The following is a 19,312-nucleotide window of genomic DNA, read 5'->3' on the forward strand; positions in this document are numbered from 1 at the left end:
CTTAAGAATAAGCTAGGGCAGTCCTAACCGGTTTGGCTCAGTGGAAAGAGCGTCGGCCTGTGGACTGGAGGGTCCCAGGTTCGATTCTGGTCGGGGGCATGTGCCTTGGTTGTGGGCACATCCCCGGTGGGGGATGTGCAGGAGGCAGCTGATCGATGTTTCTAGCTCTCTATCTCTCTCCCTTCATCTCTGTGAAAAATCAATAAAATATTTAAAAAAAAAAAGAATAAGCTAGGGCAGTGATTGGGAAAGAGTATGAGTCCAATATTAGAATGGTGACACTGAGAGTATTTGGATGATTCTAGGTATCCTTATCCTATAATTTTTATTAAGTCTCCCTTGCCAACAGAAGCAACCCCTCTTTCCTTGACTGTTGAGAGTAGATCTGCCTTGCTTAAAGGTGTTATGACCTCACCTTGTACAGCCATGCTTCACATGTGGTCTCTTCACTAGAAGCAGACCCTGGCACCTGGTGGTTAACTATTGACCTATCAAATGCAAAAAAGAAGAAAATAAACACACACACACACACACACACACACACACACACACACACCAGAAAACATTAGACATAGCCAACAATGTAGTATACTGTCACCATTTTGCCTTCATGAATAGGTCAGTTTTTTAGCTCTGCGCCATAGTTTAGTCTATAGAGATTTTGTTCATTTTGCCATCTCAGTGTACTGCATGGGCCCCCTCCAGTGATGACATCATGCTAATTGATAGGACTTTGAGAGAGAGAACTAGCAGGTTCCGTAGATACTTTGTAAAGACTCAGATAATGGCAGTGCATAAGAATTTTAATTATCTGACACTTCAGGTGAAGTTTCTGAGGTTACTGCATTTTGAAATATGTTGAGCTATCTCTTCTGAAATAGAAGACAAGCTACTGCATCTTATATTCACTGCTACCAAAAGGAAGTATAGTAACTGGTGGGTCTCTTTGGGCTTGGTTTCAGGTACTACATTTAAGTGTACTGTCACAACCCCTTTTCTGAGTACTTCATAAAATTGCCCTTCGGTTGCTATATGGAGCTTGTTGCAAGCTTTGACAGAAGAATCAGTGAGCCCTCCTCCGTTTCCCCTCCCCCAATTTTGGAGCTAAGCTATATATCCTTTTTGGCAAGCAAATATTCTACTTTTAAAAAAGGACACAGGCTTGCTGTCATATCTGATAGAGGACAAATGTTCAAATACTTGGTACCAGTTACATGAGCCATCTATGCAGACAAGCCTAGTGGACAGCATTCCATCATTAAATAGAAGTTCTATATCTGGGATTGGGCAAGATGCAGGTACTGAAGGCACATATATGTTGCACGAGCAAAAGACTCTCTGTACGGCTCTCTCTCCCCGTGGCTTTATTCCTGGGGAGTTCCCTGTCTTCCTGCGTTACAGATGGTTCTGCACGAGGTGTTGCCACTTGTTAGTCTAATGGACAGACTGGTAGAAAGTGCCAGTTGCCTCCTAATCTCTCTCCCTCTAGCGGTGTAATTGTCACTTTCAGTTGGGTATGGCTAAGTGACTAGGTTTTTGCCAATGATACATAAATGAAATTGTCGTTCTAGGAATTCTCCTCCAATAATCTGTGCCTTTGTCAATTTCTACTTGAAACATGGACATGTTCTTTGGAGCTCTAACAGACATACTAAAACAGGAGGCCCAAACCCAGTAGATAACAGAGTGGCGAACCTGAAGAAGCTGGATCCTGAGCCTATAGCTCTGGCATTAGTTCTGAACTCCTAGACTTCTTTTATATGAAATAAAATAAACTGCTATCTTGCTTACACTTCTATTTTAGGTTTTCTGTCATATGTTGATGAACCTAATCCTAAATGAGAGACTGAATGCCTAGGTGGATAAGATGCCACTCTTTGAAATAGGGAATGCAGGAGGAGAAGATGCCAGTTTAGTTGAAGTGATGGGAAATCCCATTTTGGTCATGATTAATTTGTTGTGTCTGTATAAAGGCTCGATAGGGGGTATAGATGGCATTGGGAGCTTGAGAAAGATTGTTTTATGTAGGAGAAGGCAGTGTTTGTTTTCAGGAGAATGAAACCTTAGGAAAAACAACCTGTGGTAATGTATATTTTAATGATCTTATCACTTGCTTAAATCTTTTTGCAGGACAGAAAGTTTGATTTTTTGAGAAGAGTTGAGCAGAAAACATAAGGCTTGGATTATTTTTACTTTAGTTCTGCTCAAAGGTGAACTTTGAGTTGGGGATAGGAAATTAGAGATGCGAAAAATATGAATTTGTGAAGGGGGAACATTGTAGGTAGAAGACATGCTTTTAAACTCTTTGGGAAGAAGAAATTTGGCATCTGTATTTTTTAAAAAAAATATATTGATTTTTTACAGAGAGGAAGGGAGAGGGATAGAGAGTTAGAAACATCAATGAGAGAGAAACATTGATCAGTTTCCTCCTGCACATTCCCTACTGGGTATGTGCCCGAGACCAGAATCGAACCTGGGACCCTTGAGTCCCCAAGCCGACACTATCCACTGAGCCAAACCGGTTAGGGTTGGCATCTGTATTCTTTAAAAGCCTGATTGATTTGCAAGGCACAGCACAGGTTGCTAGAGACGCTTTAAAACTTAGAGATTTTTCTGCCTTCTTTTTTGACTACGGTTAGGGAATCCATTGATAGGGACACATTGGGTGAGTTTTAATGAGAAAGGTATGTGCATCATGCCTAGTTGCATTACACAACAAATAGGAACCTTTAAGGAAGATGGACATGATGACCTTCACTGTTGTTCAATCAGTAACTTTTCTCCCCAGTTTAAAAACTTTCTATTTTAAAACTCTTATGCTAAACTAAGCACTTGTTCATAATAATCTTAATTAGAGGGATACTTAAAAAATAGTAAAAGTGATACAGTCACAGAAGAATTGTTTTCTATGTTTGCAATTCTCTTTTTATTTTGAAAGGATTGATGTTATAGTTACTGCTAACATATTGGTATTTTAAAGCTGTTCCTATGAAATTTGTCTGAAGTTTTTATGCGGGAATATTACTTTCTGCTGAACTATCAACAGGGGCTAAATATTCTGTGGTAAAATGGTAATATATTTCTATAATACTTTGAAAGGCACAGATATACTGCAGAAATTTAACATCATAACCCCCAGCCTCCCCCACACAAAATAAAAACAAAACTCCAACTGCTTCTTTTTCTTCTCCTCCCTTCCACTCTCCCTCCACCTATGTTCTTTCTGCTCTACTTCTTCATGCCTCTTCCTCAGTTTTACACAGTAAGCATATCTTTGTGATAGTCAGTTTGGTTTAAGAAAACTTTAGCCCTAAAAGATAACAGTGTTTGAGCCGTAGCCTGGAGTTCTTTTCCAGCAGACAAATTATTGAGGTTTAATTTAAATTCATATAATTTAAATGAATATAGTTTGCCTGGTATACACTATCTGGAGGAGATTTTTGTCTAATTTTTAGGTTGACAACCATAGTTTTATGCCCTCTAGTGGTAAGATGTTTGTATTTCATATTTTCTGGTGCTTAGGATGCATAGAATTTCAGAGCCCAGAGGACCGAAGATGACGTTATAGGTGAGAGACTAAGACTCAGAGATGTAAGAGGATTTGCATAAGGTTGTTAGTTAGAGATAGAACTAAGACAAGTCTAATATCTCCTGATTACCAATGTAGTGTTCTTTTTAAAACAAGACTCAGTGGTATATATGTATGTCTGAGGATTTGCTTAGAATAATTTGAAGATATTTACTGTGGGAAGATAGTTATATTTTGGGTTATTTCTATTCATTCATAATTACTGTTGATGTCTTTGTTGTAGTGGTGTTTTGAGAAATAGAAAGACCCTTGGACTTAGTAGAGTGACTGAGATGGGAAGGGAAATGGAAATCATATTTAACTTTGAGAAGATACAATAATTGGCTTTAAGCACTTGAAGCATTATTTGTGGGAGAGGGTTGAGAGCTTATTTTTAGCTGTTACATTGAGAACAGAAAATGTTAAGTATTGTATCTCTGTGCTTGTCCTGGAATGGTCAGTTTTCTTTCAGTAGAATAGGAGGAGTAGGAGAGAGTCAGGGCCTAGAACTAAACATATTTTTTACAGACATATCCAGATTAAGTTCTGTGTTGAAAGAAGAGTTAATTTTGGCAGTTCTCCCTATCTGCCCTGTCACAGTACAGCTACTAACGATTGCAAGTCAGGCAAGCAGAAAGCTTCAAGGGTAGATAGAGACATTTTAAGTGATCACAAAGGTTGTTGGAATAAGGATAGAGGAGGGAGGATATTGCCCTGAGGAGAGGTTTAAGAGCCGAGGAGGGAGGATATTGCCCTGAGGAGAGGTTTAAGAGCCAGTTGACATCATGACACCAGCTATTGGTTGAGAAGCATTTGAGGACTAGATTTAGGGTGACTTGGATTCACATATGTGGTCTGCCACTTACCAGGTGTACCAGTTAATAATGTCGGATTTTGTAATAAAAGAAAACATGATAATTTCAAGAGAAACATCAGAAGTGCTCTATTCAAAGTAATGTCCATCGCTAGCCACATTTCCCCATCTTTCAGGTAATTTGTGGATACCGTCCCAATAGAACTTTTCTTGTTTTGAGGCAAACATTCAGAGACCCACTTTTCCACTTCTTCGTATGTTTTGAAGTGCTGCTCAGAAAGTGTGTGTGCCATCGATTGGAACAAGTGGTAATCTGAAGTGGTAATCTGAAGGAGCAAGGTCTGGTGAATACGGCAGGTGGGTTAATACTTCCCAGGCAAGATCTTATATCGTGTCTTTAACTGGTTTTGAAGTGTGTGATGGTGCATCATCGTGAAGCAAAATTACTTTGCCGTGTCTTCTGGAACATTCTGGTCGTTTCACGATCAAAGTGTGGTTCAAACTGATTATTTGTTGTCGGCAGCGATCAGTGTTAACAGTTTCACCTCGTTTTAGAAGCTCATAATACACCCCACCTTCCTGATCCCACCACACGCAGAGCATTGTCTTCTTTCAGAAGCAATTTGGCCTTGCAGTCGATGTTGATGGTTGACCTGGATCAACCCATGATTTTGTGCATTTGGGATTCTGAAAATAAATCTACTTTTCATTGCTAGTCACAATTTGATGCAAAAAAAGACTAGGGGGTGGGTTAGAGAGCAACCAAAGGACTTGTATGCATGCATATTAGCATAACCAATGGACACAGACACTGGGGCAGTGGGGGCTTGCCCGGGGTGGGAATGGCTGGGTGGGGGTGGGTGTCAATTGGGGAAAAAGGAGACATATGTAAAACTTTAGACAATAAATTATAAATAGACTTTCTTTCCTGCCGTTGAAGCAACATTTTTTTTAAAAAAATTAAATCTTTATTGTTCAGATTATTACAGTTGTTCCTCTTTTTTCCCCCCCATAGCTCCCCTCCACCCGGTTCCCGTCCCACCCTCCGCCCTCACCCCCCCACCACTGTCCTCATTCATAGGTGCACGATTTTTGTCCAGTCTCTTCCCGCATCCCCCACACCCCTTTCCCCCCAAGAATAGTCAGTCCACTCCCTTTCTATGCCCCTGATTCTATTATAATCACCAGTTTATTCTGATCATCAGATTATTTAGTCACTTGATTTTTAGATTCACTTGTTGATGGATGTGTATTTGTTGTTCATAATTTGTATCTTTACCTTTTTCTTCTTCTTCCTCTTCTTAAAAGATACCTTTCAGCATTTCATATAATACTGGTTTAGTGGTGATGAACCCCTTTAGCTTTTCCTTATCTGTGAAGCTCTTTATCTGACCTTCAATTCTGAATGATAGCTTTGCTGGATAAAGTAATCTTGGTTGTAGGTTCTTGGCATTCATCACTTTGAATATTTCTTGCCACTCCCTTCTGGCCTGCAAAGTTTCTGTTGAGAAATCAGCTGACATTCATATGGGTACTCCCTCGTAGGTAACTGACTGTCTTTCTCTTGCTGCTTTTAAGATTCTCTCTTTGTCTTTTGCTCTTGGCATTTTAATTATGATGTGTCTTGGTGTGGTCCTCTTTGGATTCCTTTTGTTTGGTGTTCTCTGCGCTTCCTGGACTTGTAAGTCTATTTCTTTCACCAGGTAGGAGAAGTTTTCTGTCATTATTTCTTCAAATAGGTTTTCAATATCTTGCTCTGTCTCTTCTTCTGGCACCCCTATAATTCGGATGTTGGTACGCTTGAAGCTGTCCCAGAGGCTCCTTACACTATCTTCGTTTTTTTGGATTCTTTTTTCATTTTGCTTTTCTGGTTGGGTGTTTTTTGCTTCTTCGTATTTCAAATCTTTGACTTGATTCTTGCGATCCTCTGGTCTGCTGTTGGGAGTCTGTATAATATTCTTTATTTCAGTCAGTGTATGCTTAATTTCTAGTTGGTCCTTTATCACAACATCGAGGGTCTCACTAGATTTCTTGAGGGTCTCATTGAGTTTATCGGCGATTTCTAGAAAATTCTTGAAAAACCTTAAAAGTGTTTTGAACTCTATATCCAGCAGTTTGCTTTCCTCCATTTCTGTCATTTGTGTCCTGTTTCTTTGTCTCTGCATTTTTTATGCTTCGCTGTGTCGATAGAGTGGCTTTCTGTGCTAGGTGTCCTATAGGGCCCAGTGGCTCAGCCTCCCCAATTACCTGAGGTAGACACTCTTGGTGCACCCCCTTGTGGGCTTTGTGCACAGTCTTGTTATAGTTAAGCCTTGATTGTTGTAGGTAACACTGGGAGGAATTGACCTCCAGGCCAATTGGCTGTGAGAATCAGCTGTGTCTACGGTGGGAGAACTTCTGTGCTGAAGACACCCTTCTGGGGCAAGACTTGCTTCAGTGGGGCTTTGGTGCTCACTGAGTCTGCTCCCTGAGTGTGTCCCTTATGGATCTGAGGAGTTGTAATTGGATGGTCCCACTCTGACCACTGGGTACACTGGCTCTTGGATCTAAGGAGGTGCTAATCTAGCCTCTGCCTGAGGCTACCCAGCAGAAGCCAGCTGTAAAGCAATGCAAGTTGCCCTGGGGCCTTGGGGCAGCTGCAGTTTGTTAAGTAATTTTCAGATTACAAAGGGCCGGGCCTTTCATATGCAAAAGCCTCCCTGCATGGCTTGGGCGGGGCGGGTCCCAGGGGATCAACAGGGTGGGCCGAGCGAGCAGTATGGCTGCTCTCAGTCCTGCCCTCAGAGGCCCTGGCAATTGCTGTGAGTGCCTCCGAGAGAAAGCTGCCCTCGAGTTCCGACCGATGCCAGACAGTCCCGTTTCTCCCATATGAGTCTTGGTCCCCAGAGACTCGCCCGGAACTGGAGCTCAGAGCCTGAGACTCCCTCCCCATTGAAAAAGACAATCGTGTCCTCAGCCGCCAGCCCTCTCCGCATGCACCTCCACACCTTTGTATTTTACTTCCGCACTGCACCTCGTCTGAGTCTCGGTATGCTTTTCTCTTTCCTTCTAGTTGTAGAATTTCCACTCAGCCAGCCTTCCTGTGGTTCTGGATGATGTCCGTTCCGTCTTTTAGTTGTATTTTTGAAGTGGTTGTGCGAGGCAGCAATGTCTGGTGTTTACCTATGCCGCCATCTTGGTTTCTCCTCTGAAGCAACATTTTACTGATGACTTTTCAGTTTTCCATTTATCTTTCGTTCAGTTGATGTGGCACCCATTTTCCTTCCTTTAAAATAGTTCCCATTGCTTGTAAACTATTGGAAATTGTTTGCTGAGCAATGTTTAATCTTTCTGCAAGTTGTTTTTGAGTTTGACATGCATCTTCATCCAATAATGCTTGTAGTTGTTGGTCTTCAGACTTTTTTGGTTGACCTGGACATTCTTTATCTTTCACATCAAAATCATCACTTTTAAAGCGTTTAAACCAGCGTTCACAAGTATCTTGAGATGGAGCATGTTCACCATAAACTTCCCGAAGTATTCAGCAGCGTTTTTTCTCAAAATATAGTAATGAATTATAACTTGCCACAAATGCTCTTTTTTTGGCACGAAATTCGACATTTTTAAGTGTAAAAATATCTATGATGTTAACACCTTCAGCAAATTTGACATATGAAGTTTTGAAGCTTGTTGTCAATACAACAAAATAGCATACATATCAAATCGCATATATGTCAACATATGTGTAACTCCATCTATTGAAAAAAAATCCGCATTATTAACTGGTACACCTAGTATTTATAGAGTGTGACTTTGGAAATAATCTCTGATATGTAAGTTTATTTCTTTATGTGTAAAATTGAGATTAATGTTTTTTTTCCCCATAGGTTGTTAGGATTAAATGCCTCCTGTATAATAACTGCACAATACATGTTGATTGTATCTAGATCTGAGGTGACTGACCTTAGCAAAAATAAAACCCCAGTCCTACAGAGAGTTGGATTCTGAACAAATATTTCAACATGCAGAAGAACTTTCTAGTACTTTGGGAAGTAGTTATTTCCTTTTTACTTAGAGCTATTAAAGCAGAGGATGAACAGTTTGTGGATAATGTAGAAGGTATTAAAACATTGAATTGAATTGTTATAATTTTTGTTTTAATCATCAGATATGAAATATAAAATTCATGAGGAGCATGATAATTTATTTCCTGTACCTATATTTTTGCTGTCTTTTGTTCTTCCTTCCTGATGCTCTAGTAGTGCTTTGTTTACTTTAGCATTTCTTTTGTGTTTGAACATTTTTCCTTCAGCTGCTCTTTAAGAATGGGTCTCCTAGTGGCACATTCTTTTAGTTTATCTTCATCTGAGAATGTCTGTATTTTCCCTTCATTCCTGAAAGATAGTTTTGCTGGAAATAGAATTCATAGTTGACAGCTCTTTTTTTCAGTACTTGAAAAGTGGTGGGCCACTTTCTCCTTACCTTCATGGTTTTTAGTGTGAAATTTGCTTTCATTTGAATTGGTGTTATCCTGTGGGCAATATGTTGTTTTTCTTGGCTTCTTTGAAGATTTTTTTTTCTTTTTAGTTTTCAGAAGTTTAGTAATGATATGTGTCTTGGTGTAAATTTCTTTGAGTTTATCCTGTTTGAGGTTCAGTCAACTTGGAATTTTTTTGGTGCTTTGCCAAATTTGAGAATATTTCAGCCATTATCTTTGAATATTTGTTCAGTCCCACTCTCTCTTCTCCTTCTGGTACTTCAGTAATATGAATATTAGATATTTTGTTATGGTCCCACGAGTCCCCACAATTCTATTCTTTATATTTTGATTTATTTTCTCTTAGTTGTTCAGATTGGGTAAAATCTATTGATCTGTCCCAAAGTTCACTAGTTTTATGCTATGCCATCTCTGTTATACTATTGAACCCATCCACTGAGATTTTTATTTTGGATATTTTATAATTTGAGAATTTCTGTTTGATTTATAACTTCTGTTTCTTTGCTATTTTCTATTTTTTTTTATTTGTTTCAGAGAATTTGTGATTGGTTGTTGAAAAATTTTTATGACAGCTATTTCAAAATCCTTGTCAGATATTCCAACATCTGATTCATGTCTGTGCTGGTATTAGTTTATTGTCCTTCTCATTCAGGTGTGATTTTTTATGGTTCCTGGTATGATGGGTGATTTTTTTTATTATTACATCCAAGACATTTTGGCCTTTAACTTAGTCATTCTGTTTAGATTTACCATATGGACCATGATCTATTTTTGTGAGCTGATATTCCAGTGGCAGTTTAATTTTCAGAGCTTTTGTGGTGTTACAGTTTTATCTCCTTCCCCCACTGGTCCATGCTGGTGCTGCCTACTTGGCAGAAGATGTTGCCCAAGTTGGGATGTCTGATGTTTCTTGGTGGGGGAGGAGAATCTCAGGCCCACAGGACCTAAAATATTGAGTTGACATTTTTTTTCCTTTTAATGATATGACACCACTGTCTTCTAGCTTGCTTTGTTTATTATGAGAATTTTGCTGTTATTCTTATTTTTGTTACTCTGAACATAATGTCTTTTTTCTCCACTTTTTTTTCAGATTTTCTCTTTATATCTTTTTAAAGTAGTATGACTAAGATGTGCCTTGGTGTAGTTGTCTCCATTTGTGTGTGTGTGTGTGTAGTTATGTGTGTGTGTTTGGCATTTGTAGAGCTGATAATTAGATTTTTATATATATGTAAATATATATATATAAATATACATATATATAAATATACATATTTCAGTATGTCTGTATTTCATTTTGGAGAATTTTTGTTGTTAAACTTCAAGTTTTTTTTATATTTTTTTGTAGTGTCTAATTCATTAATTCTATTCAATGTATTTGTCATATCTCTATTCCTGAAAATATGCAACACAGTTATATTAACTTTGAATGTCCTTATCTACTAACTTTATCATCTGTGTCAATTTGAGGTCTGTTTCAATCAATTGATTTTTTTTCTCAGTGTGCCTCACACTTTTCTGTTTCTTTTCATGCCTGGTATTTTTTTGCTGGATGTTATATTTTTGTGTTACTACAAATATTCTTGAACTTTGTCCTGGGATGTAATTAAATCACTTGGAAATATCTTTATTTATTTATTTTTTTTTTTGAGGCTTGGTTTTCATTTGTTCGGTGGATGGGCCCACAGCAGTGTTTAGTCTAGGGTTGAGTTTTCTACCCTACCGAGGCAATACCCTTCTGAATTCTCTGCCTGAAGCCCAGGGAATTAAGTTAGTTTTACTCTTGGCTATTGCAAACACAAATTATTCCTAGCCTTGTGTGATCTCTGGGGATCATTCTTTCTGTTTCTTTCATGGGGTTTATTCCCTGGCCTTACCTGGTTTTCTTAGTATACTCAAATACTAATCAATACACAGATCTTCAAAGACTCAGACCCTCTGCAGATCTTTGGACTTACTTCTCTTTTCCCATGAATCTCTCTTTTCTTTGGGACGCCACCCTGTGAATTCTAACTTCCTTGATTTTCCTGGACTACCAACTTCATTGCTTCAGCTCACTGTACTACTGGACTACACTTGGATTTCCCCTTCCTGTCCTGAAGCCTTGAAATTCTCACCAGGAAGTAAGCTGGGGCAGTCTCTGCATTTGTCTTCACATGGCGTTTTCCCTGTTTGTCTGTATCTGTTTTTTCTTACTGGGGCACTAGTCATTGGATTGGGGCCAACCCTAATCCAGTAAGACCTAATCTTAACTAATTCTATCTTTTAAAACCATATTTCCAAGAAGATTTTATTTTGTAGACATGAACCTAGTACATTTAATAACTCAATACATTTTCGATCTTCTGGGGCTTAGAAAGAGCTTAAAATTATTTAAATTCATCTAAAGATACCTAAGTACTTCATGATTAAAACCCAAAAGGTATATATAAAAAGAGCTAAAGAAGAGAGAGAAATAATTATGTTACTGAATTTTTTGTTTTGTTAATCCCCAACTGAAGGTATTTTTTCTATTGATTTTTAGAGAGAGTGGAAGGGAGGGGGAGAGACTGAGAGAGAAACATTGATGTGAGAGACACATCGACTGGTTCCCTTTCACATGAGCCCTGACCTGGAGATTGATCCTGCAACCGAGGCACATGCCCCTGACCAGAATCAAACCTGCGACCCTTCAGTCTTGGGCCAACTCTCTAACCACCGAGCCAAACTAAGGTTATGTTACTTAATTTTTAACAGATACCATTGTCTTCTCAGTTTATATTTATATCTTTAGCGCTATTTTTGAAATAAAAAGAATTTGATTATGATAGTACGCATGGCATAATTAAAAGTTTTCTATATAATTAAAAGTTTCTCTCAAAGATCTTCTGTGATAATAATATAAAAGTTGAATAGGTTGCTTGAGATACTGCACATTTTTGTCACAGTACCTATCCAAACATAGACTAGAAGAGTATGTTCAAATATAGAATGAACTACTATAAGAGTAAAGTATACATTACAGATAAGTTATGCCAGGACTCTTTCATCTTTCATTGATTATGATAGATTCCATTCTAACTATAAGCAAAATTCAAAGATGTATCTCTCCCAGATTGCCTTCTTCCAGTAGTACAATTATTTACTCATATAAATACCACTGCAATAAAAATAAAATTTTTTTGCCCTCGTCAGTGTGGCTCAGTTGGTTGGAGTGTGCTAAAAGATTTCAGATTCCATCCCTGGTAGGAGCGTGTGCGGGAGGTAACCAGTCAATGTTCTTTCCTCCCTCCCTCCCTCCCTCCCTTCCTCCCTCCCTCTACAACCAGTTGAAAAAATAAATAAATAAAAAATGTCTATCACTCTAAAAAGTTTGCTTGCATACCCTTTTTCATATCCATCCCTAATACCCATCCTTAGCCCTGGGCAACCAGTGATCTGCTTTCTATCACTATAGATTAGATTTGTCTTTTCTGAAATTTCGTATGAATGGAATCCTGTGGTATGTTCTTGTTTATATTCAGCTTCTTTTGCATAATTATTTTGAAATTTATCCATGTTGTACGAATATCAGCAGTTTTTTCTTTTTTAGTGCTGAATAATATTCCATTGCATGGATACACCACAATTTATTTCTCCATTTACCTGTTAACAGCCCTATTTCGTGGTTTTTGATGCTATGGCATATGGTATTTTTAACTTTTATTGCTAGTATATAGAAATACAATCATTTTTTATATTGACCCTTTGAGGCCTTGCTAAACTTATTTATTAGTGCTTATATTTTCTTTTTAGATTTCTTAAGATTTTTCATAGTTGTCTGCAAATAGAGCCAGTGTTCTGCTTTTCCCATCTGTATGGCTTTTATGTATTTTTTTCTCTTTATTGCAGTGGTTAGGACTTACAGTACAATGTTGAATTAAAATCATGATAGTGGACAATTTTTTTCTTTACTCTTGAAAGTATTACAGATATCCCCTTTGTTTGTTTGTTTGTTTGTTTGCTTTTCCTCATTGATCCCCTCCACCCTGCCCTTGCCCCTCCCAGGCCTTCACCACTCTATTGTCTATGTCCATATATGAATATAAATTCCCCGGTTTATCACTCCCCAACCAACCACCCACCCACTCCCGCCTCCCCTCTAGTGGACATTCTTTTTTTTAAAAAATTCTTTATTGTTTAAAGTATTACATAAATCTCCTTTTCCCCCCCATTGACCTCTCCCAGCCGCCTACATCCCCCAGCACATGCCCCTACTGTCTGTGTCCATTGGTTATGCTCATATGCATATATACAAGTCCTTTGGTTGATCTCTTACCCCCCTCACCCCCCACCTTCCCTCATAGATTGGACAGTATGTTTGATGCTTCTATGACTCTGGTTCTATTTTTGTTCAACAGTTTATGTTGTTCATGATATTCCACAAATGAGTGAGATCATGTGATATTTATCTTTCTCCGACTGGCTTATTTTGCTTAGTGTAATGCTCTCCAGTTCCATCTATGCTGTTGCAAATGGTAAGAATTCCTTCTTTTTTACAGCAGCATAGTATTCCATTGTGTAGATGTACCACAGTTTTCTAATCCACTCATCTGCTGATGGCCACTTAGGCTGTTTCCAAATCTTAGCTATTGTAAATTGTGCTGCTATGAACATAGAGGTGCATATATCCTTTCTTATTGGTCTGTTTTCTTGGGATATATTCCTAGAAGTGGGATTACTAGGTCAAATGGAAGTTCCATTTTTAGTTTTTTGAGGAAACACCATACTGTGGTGTTTTGAGGAAACACCAGAGGGAATACCAGTGGCTGCACCAGTCTGCATTCCCACCAGCAGTACAAGAGGGTTCCTTTTTCTCTACATCCTCTCCAGCACTTGTCGTTTGTTGATTTGTTGATTATAGCCATTCTGACAGGTGGATTTTTTTAAGTTTTTCTATTTCTGATTTTATTAGACTTATGACTTGATTTCTAAACAATATTGTTTTCTTTCCAAAACTTTACTGTCATGATACTGTGCTGTATCTGCCCTTGTATTTGCACTTCAAAAAACTCAGTTCAAGTCCTAAATATTCTTATAACAAGCTTTATGCTTCTCTCCTTGGCACCTAATGCAAGGCCTCACATAGTGTTATTGTTGAATAAATGAATTATGTAATAGTCTACTTGTCAGACTTTCTAAATTTGGCCTGGTTTTTCAGACCACAGAAACGTGTATCTTGTACTGAAACTTAAGTCTGATCATTGTTTTCTGTGGCAATTCATTCTATTTTTTTTAAAAGCATTTTTATTGATTTCAGAGAGGAAGGGAGAAGGAGAGAGAGAGAGAGAAACATCAATGATGAGAGAAAATCATTGATTGGCTGCCTTCTGCACGCCCCCTACCTGGGGACCGAGCCCGAAACCCAGGCATGTTCCCTTGACCAGAATTGAACCCTGGAACCCTTCAGTCCGCAGGCCAACGTTCTATCCACTGAGCGAAACCAGCTAGGGCCATTCTATTTTTTGATCGTTCTCCTTCTCAGATGGTTCTTCCTTTATACTGAATCAAAATATATCCTCTGAATTATATCTTTGGCTCTAGTCTTCTCCACACTATCTTCTTCTGTATAATAGCTCTTCAGATATTTGGAGAAAGTTCTCATTAGTGTAAGTTTTCTGACTAAATCTTTTTTTTTTTTTTTAAATGTAATTGTGTCCTGACCCTTTACCAGTGTGATTGTACTTCTTACAGTGCTCTCCAGTTTGGACTCTTTAGTGACAAGGAATACAGACCCATCCCAGCTTCAGAGGAAGGAATGTCATAGGAAGTTTGACACTATAATGCTGCTAGAGTGAACTGGAGGTAGAACCTAGGCAGCTGCACGGTTTCTTTCTTGTGGTACCTCTGCTTCTTTCTACATGTGTATACGGTTAGCTTGTTTCTACTGGCAAGTCTTGGCCAAGAGTTTCTGCTGCTCTGTAACTTCGGTTTTACACATGACCCCTTTCTGTCACAACAGCAAGTCGTTATATGTCTTTTTGGCTGCTTTATTCAGTTTCTTCCTTTTTAAAATAAATTCAGAATTCCCTAGCAGAGGAATTTGATTTGTCTAGGTCACTCTGGTCATAAGTTGCTTGCCAGTTTATCGATGTCCTTACCCACCTTATAGCCCCATTCATTTGTTCAACAGCATGCTATTAAGTATCTAATATATACCAGGAATTATTCTAAGTGCCTGGGTAGGACACATCAGTAAACAAAGCAGGCCAAAATTCATTGTTTTCATTCTAGTGAAGTGAGACAGACAAACAACAGTAAATGTAATAACCAAATAAGTGATTTAGTAATTCTCTCTGGCTGGTGGAAGGGGTATGAGCATGGCTGCTGCCCTTCCTTGAACTGTGGACTTTGCCATTTTGTTAGAGGAGTGTGGGCAGATGGACATCATAAGACAAGTCAAGTGTAGATAACTTCTGAACTAGTTGTTTAGATAAACATCATAGAAAAAGATTTAGTGAATTATGTATTAGAGTAGCATTTCTTAAAGTTCAGAGTCTATATTTAAACAAACTTTCTACATCAGGGTTGGCAAAAGTAGGTTTACAGTTGTAATACAAATAAATGACACAATAGTTAATAAATAATAACACAAGAATAAACTTTCACATACTCACAACTGTAAACCTACTTTTGCCTACCCCTGTATATACTTGGTATATCTACACTGTAACACACATAGAAGTCAATTAAATAATTTTTGTCAATTGTTATGGTCAACAAATACTAAGCATCCTGTTTTGTGTAGAGCAGAGTACTATATTTTATTTCTCCACCTAATTAATCCCTACTTATTATTTTTTTAAAAATTAAATTTATTGGGGTGACATTGGTTAATAGGATCATACAGGTTTTAAGTGTACATTTTTATGATATTCTTAGTTCTTCTGCAGATTTACTTCTTCCTCCTAGCTACTGGCAGCTTCACACCAACAGTATACTAGTTAGCAACCCCAGAGAATATTTTTTGACTCTTCTGGAGTCATTGGCCAAGGCTAGAAAACCTGCCACGAGGGTAATGGATGGTTGGCTCATCTTAGGTCAGTTGCTAATCCTAGTGATTGGCCTGGGTAGCCTGATAGCTCTTCCAGGACCCAAGGGAAAGTGGGTTACCAAACATAAAGGAGGGAAAAGTGTGCCTGGCCGCACCAGTATTTCCTCATCCTGTCTAAATTTGTTTTGGGCAGCTTGTCTAGCATATCTACTTTTTCTTTCAAAGAAAGCCATTTCCAAATGTTCTGGTATCTTGCCGAGGATTGCTTCCCCTACCCCCTTTTAATATAGTAACTCCATTTGGCCATTATATTTCTTGATTTTATAATGGGGTAGGAGAGTAGGGTCCGAAAAACAACAACAACAGGAAGGCACTGACTAATAACTGCTCCTTCCTTCTCTCAAGTCAGCTGCATACTATGCAGGGGACAATCTTTTGCTGCCTAGCACCCCTCCTTTCTAGGAAGTGGTCCCCTTTCTTTTGAGTAATTTCTCCCTTCCCCCTACCCATGTAATACAGATAGAAGCTGCTTTTACAGCCACTCTGATTGACATGACCTGCTTCACCTCTGGACATAAGGATCAGTGCGCAGGTGTCTGGGCACCTGACTCTGAAACAGTCTTCCCTCATTGTTCCTTGTTCTTCAATACAAAAAGTCATCTTCTCAGAATTTTTAAATACAACCAGTATTGCCTTAAAAATAGTTATCATGTAAAATATAAGAACTTGGGAAATGTTTAAACGTTCAGACTAAATGCTTACAAATCAAGAAGCAATATTCAGAAAATATTTGTTTACTTTTGCAGGGTACTTTCATAAGCTCCTCAACAGTTGTTAGCTCCAGCAATTTACATATTTGGAAACCAAGTTATTGTAGCTCTCTCTACATTTTATTTGCAGTGAAATATCAATCTACCATTTTATTGTTGCTTTTTTTCTAACCTAATTTCCATTTTCATATAACCGAAAGTCTTACCACCATGAATCATATTTCTGTGTGCATTTATAAATGTTATATCTCCATTTCAAACTAAACTTTCATGTTTTTGAAACACTGCATATTATTGGGAAATCAATAAATAATATGTTGCTTCTAGAGACTTTTGAAAGTTATGCTCCTGCCAGAGAGGAATTTTTTATCTGTCAAATTTGCAATAATTAAAACAAGTAAAAATTTAAAATAACAGTTGTTGGTAAGGCTGTAGTGAAAATGCCAGTGTCATTCTTATACACAGAATGTTAAAAAAAATTGTTAAATGTCTTTCTGGTGGGCCCTTTGGCTTTGTGTGATCTTTAAAATTTTCATACTCTTTAACCCAGTAGTTGTATTTCTAAGAATTCTTTTTTCTGTGGAAAAGTGAGATGAGGATAAGTATTTATATAGAAAGGGCCTTATGTAGCATTATTTATAATAGTGAGAAACTAGACAATGTACATACTACAGCAAAGGCCCACTGTAAAATATTAAGTACTACACCAATATATAAAGCTAGGTTTAGTATGACCTCAATTCTGTAGAAAAAGTACATGTTAACAAAACCTCCCTATTTCATCCCTAGGATAAAATAGTCCAAAATGTTAACAGTAATTCTCCTCAGGTATGGGAATGTGGGTGATTTCTTCTTTATATTTTTATATATTTGAAAAAATTTGCAGTTAACATATATTTTTATATTTAGTAAAAATTAATATGATAAACTATTTTAAGAGCCTAAAATATATTAGCTATGACTTTCAGAACTAAACAGACAATATAGGAACACCTGATTAAATATGATGAGCTAAAAAACATGCATTTATCTCTGTTTAAAAAGACAGGGAGATGTAAGCTTAAAACAATTTCTGTCAGTAGTAATGAATTTATTAAAATAAACATTTAACTCTGTATGAACTAAGTGCCAGGCATTTAGTATGCTAGTGGATACAAAGATGGTGCTGAAAGAAAAAGCTGGCTGTCTTTTCTTCTAGAAAGTTTTCCATGGTCTTCTCTGCTAGACTAGATTTGGTTCCCTTCTATCATTGTGCTTATGATGATATACTGAAGTTATCAGTTTATTTGCTTGTTCTCCAATAGGTTATGAGTTCCTTGAGGATGGGGGCCATGTCTTTTTCGTGTGTGTATTTCCAGTAACTAGCCATTTTTTGAATTAGTTCTGCTTGAGATATCAGAAGTGATGATGTTTGAGGTGGATGAAAAATGAGTGGGTTGATACATCACTTTTAGTTTAGTTTACTCTTTTTTAAAATATTTTATTGATTTTTTACAGAGAGGAAGGGAGAGGGATAGAGAGTTAGAAACATCAATGAGAGAGAAACATTGATCAGCTGCCTCCTGCACACCCCCTACTGGGGATATGCCCGCAACCAAGGTACATGCCCTTGGCTGGAATCGAACCTGGGACCCTTAAGTCCGCAGGCAGATGCTCTATCCGCTGAGCCAAACCTGTTAGGGTGAGTTTAGTTTACTCTTAATGAAATCCTGCATTTCCCTATAATGATGGATATATGAGGAGTTACTGTACTGCAACAGTTGTTAACTTTAATTGAGAATGTTTTTATTTTGCCTTTTTCAAATGTGGCCAGTTTTAGAGCATAGTACTGAGTTGGTTAGTAAAATGAACTTAACTTTCCATTTATCTTTTATAGGTAAAAATATGGCCATAAAGTGTTTAAACTCTAAGTGAGGGCCAAGGAGGAAGTTAAATGTACAGGGATCAGAGTGAAGGATGATAGTGGGTGATTCAAAAAATTTAACAGAGAAGGTAGGAAAATATATATTAACAATTTGAATCAGGTGTTACAGGCTTACTTAAGTTAGATGTACATATAATCAGAATGTTGCTTTCACTTCATAGTAAGCTGGGACACAAAGTAGAATATGCCAACTCATGAAGCTCTTTAAAAAGTGTAGCAAAAAGCAGTTTAGATCTCACATATACTTTCTTTTTTTAAAAAATAGATTTTTATTGATTTCAGAGAGGAAGGAAGAGAGAGATAGAAACATCAATGATTAGAGAGAATAATTGGTTGGTTGCCTCCTACATGCCCCCTACTGGGAATCAAGTCCACAACCTGGCATGTGCCCTTGACTGGAATTGAACCCAGGATCTTTCAGTCCACATGCCGATGCTCTATCCACTGAGCCAAACCAGCTAGGGCTAACATATACTTTCCATTCCCAAATTACTCACAGATTACATCCCCAAGATTCAAGAATAAGTCAATCCATTCTTTAGTGTCCCAGGATAATTTTATAACAATAATGGCACAGACAAGTGGTGGCACTTGGTGGTGGTGGTAGGATGCTACTAGCATCTAGTGGGTTGAGGCTAAGGATGCTACTAACCATCCTACAATGCACAGGACTTAGACCCTTTCCCCCCAACCTTCCCATAAACACACAATCTGGCCCAAAATGTCAGTAATGCTGATGTTGAGAAACTC

At 37.9% G+C, this 19,312-nt stretch overlaps 1 protein-coding gene across 1 annotated transcript in view; it reads left to right on the top strand.

The window, feature by feature from the left end:
• Nucleotides 1-280: 280 nt before the first annotated feature.
• SBF2 (SET binding factor 2) overlaps nucleotides 281-19,312 on the top strand; it is a 313,800-nt gene continuing 294,768 nt past the window's right edge. The window contains exon 1 of the mRNA XM_023754547.1: nucleotides 281-305. Coding sequence (XP_023610315.1) covers nucleotides 296-305 — 10 coding nt within the window. The 5' untranslated portion in view covers nucleotides 281-295. The remainder of the gene's footprint in view (nucleotides 306-19,312) is intronic.

Source organism: Myotis lucifugus, unplaced genomic scaffold (genome assembly GCF_000147115.1).
Source record: "Myotis lucifugus unplaced genomic scaffold, Myoluc2.0 scaffold_61, whole genome shotgun sequence".
Taxonomy (NCBI): Eukaryota; Metazoa; Chordata; class Mammalia; order Chiroptera; family Vespertilionidae; genus Myotis; species Myotis lucifugus.